Source organism: Corvus brachyrhynchos, unplaced genomic scaffold (assembly GCF_000691975.1).
Source record: "Corvus brachyrhynchos isolate BGI_N302 unplaced genomic scaffold, ASM69197v1 scaffold449, whole genome shotgun sequence".
Lineage (NCBI taxonomy): Eukaryota > Metazoa > Chordata > Aves > Passeriformes > Corvidae > Corvus > Corvus brachyrhynchos.
Window position 1 is genome coordinate 431,056 of NW_008240049.1, and position 5,124 is coordinate 436,179.

Genomic DNA, 5,124 nt, shown 5'->3' on the forward strand with positions numbered 1-5,124 from the left:
CGGCGGATGTCTCCGCTTGGGCGCTGGCCGCGGCGGTGCTCACTCCCCCTGTCCGCCTCTAGAGCTGATGCCACCGGGAAGCTGCCTGCCTGAGGAGACCAAGCCCAAGAGGGGACGCCGGTCGTGGCCTAGGAAAAGGACGGCCACACACACCTGTGACTATGCGGGCTGCGGCAAAACCTACACCAAGAGCTCTCACCTCAAGGCGCATCTGAGAACCCACACAGGTTAGTCCCACTGCGGGGTCAGGGTGACCCCCTCGGACAGTGGAAGGGCCTGAGCACAGGAGGAGGGCTGAAAGCAACAAGACATAACTTTTTTGTGCTGGATTTCCGGGCTTTTTTTTTTCCTTCCCCCCTTGGCTACGTGAAGTCCTGTGTAGTCTTCACTTACTGGCTTGACATTTTGCTTAATGGTTCAGAGTGACTCAGATGTGGGAGCAGGTGGGTTTCTTGCCAAGTCAGAGTTTGTTACTTCTCTCTTGCTGTGTGGCTAGCTAATTATCAGGTAGTTGGAAGCCGGCTGGGATTTGTTGCTCTGGATGATGTTGGCCCACTTCTGAGGAGGCAGCAGACCTCTCTCAGAGATAACTGCTTTCTTTGTAGGGAGTTAAGTGCTTAGCACACGCTCCCCTGTCTTGGCTGGCTGTAGGGTGGAAGGTTGTGCACCTCTGCAAGCTGTTGCTCCCTTTTTGGGAAAAGCGAGATGGATCCCTTGGAGAGCAAGGGCTTTCAGCTGAGCTGGCAGCTCTGATGTCCTCCCCACCTATGGGAGGACATCTCCTCCTGCACTAGCAGAGTTTAACTGTTAATTAGCTGCGGCTAGAATTGGGGTAAAATCTGTCCAAAGTGTGTATCTGAGACCAGTTTCACACTTTAACCTTGCAGCTGAGCACAGAGTTGCAGTAACTGAGCTTGTGAAAGCAGGTACAGCGCACGGGTTTCGCCAGCGTGAGCATTCCGTAACTGTGACTAAATAACCTGGGCATTTGCATAATTGGAATCCCTGGGTTGTGAACCCGATTCAAAACTTTCTCCTGAAGAGGAGGTGGGAAAGGGAAAAGAGACTGGCACTGTGGTAGTTAGGCTACCTCTTCAGGTAGTGGCAGGGGGGGGAAAAAGATCTGGCAAGTGATCAGTGAACATCTGCCCCAAGCCAGTCAGCACCATCCCCAGGATGTGTAGGACAGGGAGTGTGTAATTGTTAGGGAAGCTCATCTTGCCATCAACAGTGGTTTTTGTATAATGAAGACACTAGTAAGACTGAGTCCTTAATCAGGCTGAGCTAATGAAAACAGTTTCCGGCTGTTTTTTAATTCTTGAGACCTGCAATTATCTAAGTACGTTGTCTGCTGAGCTATTTCTGGTTGCTATTTGATTGTGTAACACCGCCGGCAAAAATACACACTCAGGTGCTCTGAAGTCTCGTGTGCAAGGCAGCAAAAACAAGCATTTTAGTGAAGATTTAAATGACACCAGCATTTCGTAGCACATGTACATCTTGAAAACACAGCCTTGCTCTTTTAGTCTTTGTAGTTTGCAGCTGCTTCAAGAAGTTTGTGGCGTTTGACCACCCTTTGTTTTATCCAGGACAACTGCTTGAAAGAAGGTGCTACAAGGGATAGCCACAAGGAAAAAAAAAAACCAAAAACCCTAAGTGATGTGTTTCATTGCTTGGTTTTTTTTTACAGGTGAGAAGCCTTATCACTGTGACTGGGAAGGCTGCGGATGGAAGTTTGCCCGATCCGATGAACTCACTCGTCACTACAGAAAGCACACAGGCCACCGCCCTTTCCAGTGCCAGCGCTGTGACAGAGCGTTCTCCAGGTCGGACCACCTTGCCTTACACATGAAGCGGCACTTCTGATTTGGGAGAGCAGTGGATCTTTCCCGCGACTGCCGCAGAGATTCAGTATTTACAGCACAAGGACTGTCTTCCACAAGATGGGGAGAACTCAATTTAAGCACTACAGATAATCGAGGTGAAGTCTTCCAAAGAGTGGAAAAGAGGGATAACTGCATATGGACATTGCAACTTTTTTTGTTTCTATAGTTATACACTTCAGAGAACCAAAGACGTTGGGGTCAATGACTGGATCTTCTATCATTCCATTTGTAAATCCAACTTGAATTATTTCTGGACTACAGAATGCCAAGGAGTGACTGGAAGTCACGGATATCAGGGTTAAACAGACTGTATATAGTTCGGAGGGTGGGGATATTACACAGGGAAATGACATTCCCTTAATTTCCTTTCAATGCAATATTAGATGTACACGTCGTCTTGTACTTTCTTTTTTTTTTTTTTTCCTTCTAAAAGCCATTACAATGTTAAAAGAGGAGGAAAAATTCAGGTACAGAATTATATTTTGAAAGCCTATTTCATGGTGCTTAGTGACTGTTGGTTCTAGAGGTACCAAAAACAGGAAGCCAAAGTTCTCAAACTGCTGCATATCTGACAAGGAACTATTTTTTGTCTTCCGATTGCCAATTTTGACCTAAATCAGGTGAATAACCCTGGTTTATCTTTTTTATTAAGAAAATAACTTTATGCAGACAGTCTGTAATGCACTGTGGTTTCGATGTGCAATAGTTTGTACAATGGTTTATTCCCAAATATGCCTTAAGCAGAACAAATGTTTTCTATATAGTTCTTTACATAATAAATATGTAATATAAATTTAAGCAAACTTCTATTTTGTATATTTGTAAACTACGAAGTAATAATGAACATTTTGTTGGAATTTGTATTTTGCATACTCAAGGTGAAAATAAGTTTTAAATAAACCTATAATATTTTATCTGAATGGTTGCTGTAGTTTTTTTCTGTGCATGGACATGGCTAAAGAAATTTGTTAGGTATTTGTTGGTGGTTGAGTTTACCAAGGCAAGGAGGGGGTGGTGGCAAACGTTTGTAGTCTAAAGACTCTGAAAGACAGGATTGTGTAAGTGCAGTGCTGATGTAACATCTCTTTTTAAGGAAAAAGGTGTATGGAAAGTTTCTGCTCTGAATGTCGAATTGCCACTTATCTCACCTGTGTAGGTGAAACTGTAATTTACCATTTTTAAAGTAACTGAGTTTAAATTATTTTTTAGAGGACGTACTTCTGCCTGGGACATAAGACCTTAAGCATCCAATGATAAATTCTAGAATTTTTCTTTTTCTTTTTTTTTCCTTAGCATTCTTTTCATCAATGAAGGATTCCCAGCTTCATTGCCTTGGATTTCTTAGGCAAGTGGTGGTAACCACTTTAGTGTGAGTGAAGGAAAACCCACTGAGTAATGTCGAGAAAAGAACAAACCTGGCTCGGAGAATAAAGAGCGCGTGCACAAAACGCCACTTAACCATCACCTGCACCGGGGTTTTTTTGGGTTTTTTTTTTGGAACCTGCTCTTTCCTGGGAATCCAGTCACTCAGCGAAGAGCCAGGATTCCCACAGGAATGCACGCATAGGCAGGGAAGGCTGACCATGCAGGGACTGAGGACGTGTTGCTGCCAGGTCCCCGGCGTCCCTCCAGCGGCACGTGCCGGGGCGGTGAGCCCACTCCGGGTCATGTCCAGCCCCGTGGTGCTTTTCCTTCGGGACCTCATTGTTCCAGCTGCCTTACAGAATGTGTAGCAAACAGATGATTTCCACATTAATGCCGGGTGGATAGAACCTGTTTTTCTCACTACTCTTTGTTAAAAGGGAAGAAATGATTCCTCTTCAGCTGATTTGTAATGTCTGTCAGCTAGGAATTTTGGGTGTGTGTAGTGTCCAGTAAAGCTGAGAGAAAAAAATAGCAGGCAAGAGGTTTTTTTATCTTTGTAGTAGTTGAAACAAAAGTGGCAATATCAAATTTTTATATCTGAATGTGCCTTTGGAATGCTACTAAAGTTCACATTTTGATGTGGTGTTTGTGTGGGGACTGGTGCCATTTCTCCCTGAGTTTGTGTAAGTAATATAATGATGCAGAAAATATTTCTCACCCCTTATCGCCTAGGCGTGCTTTGTTCAACTGAAAGCTATCTTTGTTGATTTGGTTTATAGGTAACACAGGGAGTAGGGAATATCTTGTTTGGTTTGCAAATAGCAAGTATTTAAAGCTAAATTAAAGTTATGAGTCATCCTTTATCTGAAGCTTTTTCCATGTGAAAACTTTTTTACAATCAAACCAGCCATTTTTTTACGTCCTCTGTTGCTCTGCCTGTGAATTTTCGATGAGAGATCCAAGGTTAGCATTGAAGCTGGCGTGTGCTGGAGGGCCTGAAGTGTTGCTGTCCCATCCGATCATGCCAGGGCACACTTGGTAGGTATAGGATCTCCTTTTTGCTGTTCAGAACCTCTCACATGTGTGCAAGGTCTATGTTCTAGCACATCTGTAAGTACTGGAATGTGAAGATTTCATCTGAGAAACTGGTTTCTTTCGCTTTTCAAGCGTTCTGTCATTATGCACCCTGAAGAATTTTGTAAGATGTTCTAGCATTTAGTAAGGCATTATCTGCTTCAGCCAGCTTCAGTTTCTGCTTGATGTTTTTATGGACCCCAGGTTTCTAGTTGCGTGAACAATGGCATTCTTGAAACAGGGCATTGTTCCCTATTCCACTTGATTTTTTTTTAATGTCCTTTTTTTGCCCTGATCCTAACTAAGCTGTCCTCGTGCATGAATTTCCAGACTGAAAGGGACACGACTGTAACTTTGTATTTAAAAGGAAATGCTGCTGTGTCTTTAACCATTTCAAAATTGCTACTCCTCTACTTTTTTGGGACAGGAGCCAACTTCTCACTTTTTGCCTTAGAGCATGCAACCCATGAGAGGCAGTCCTTACTCTTAAGGAGGTCTCCGGGGGAAATGCTGACACGACCAGTGCTCTGGTAAGTAGAGCTGGAAATGGCACATTGTGTTTGCCACCTGTTTCGTTGTGTCTGGCATCCTGGAGTTGCACTTAGGTGCAGGATTGCCCATGGATGGCAGTGAAACAACACATGTATCAAAAAGCGTATCTCGTAAAAACATATGTAAAACACTGAGCAGTCTTGTAAGTATGTCTTGAAAAACAACATTTGTTTGGCGTTGCTAAAGCTGTACTCATGCACCACTTTGCTGGGGCATCTAAAGTCAGGGTTTGAGGTTATTAGGACTG

The 5,124-nt window shown here is 43.8% G+C and overlaps 1 protein-coding gene across 1 annotated transcript; it reads left to right on the forward strand.

Moving 5' to 3' along the window:
- The first annotated feature begins 6 nt into the window (after positions 1-6).
- On the forward strand, positions 7-2,800 carry KLF4 (Kruppel like factor 4). Its single transcript, XM_008641570.2, has 2 exons — positions 7-227; positions 1,691-2,800. The coding sequence occupies exons 1-2, from the start codon at positions 68-70 to the stop codon at positions 1,864-1,866; spliced, it is 336 nt and encodes a 111-aa protein (XP_008639792.1). The 5' UTR covers positions 7-67; the 3' UTR covers positions 1,867-2,800.
- Positions 2,801-5,124: the final 2,324 nt, after the last annotated feature.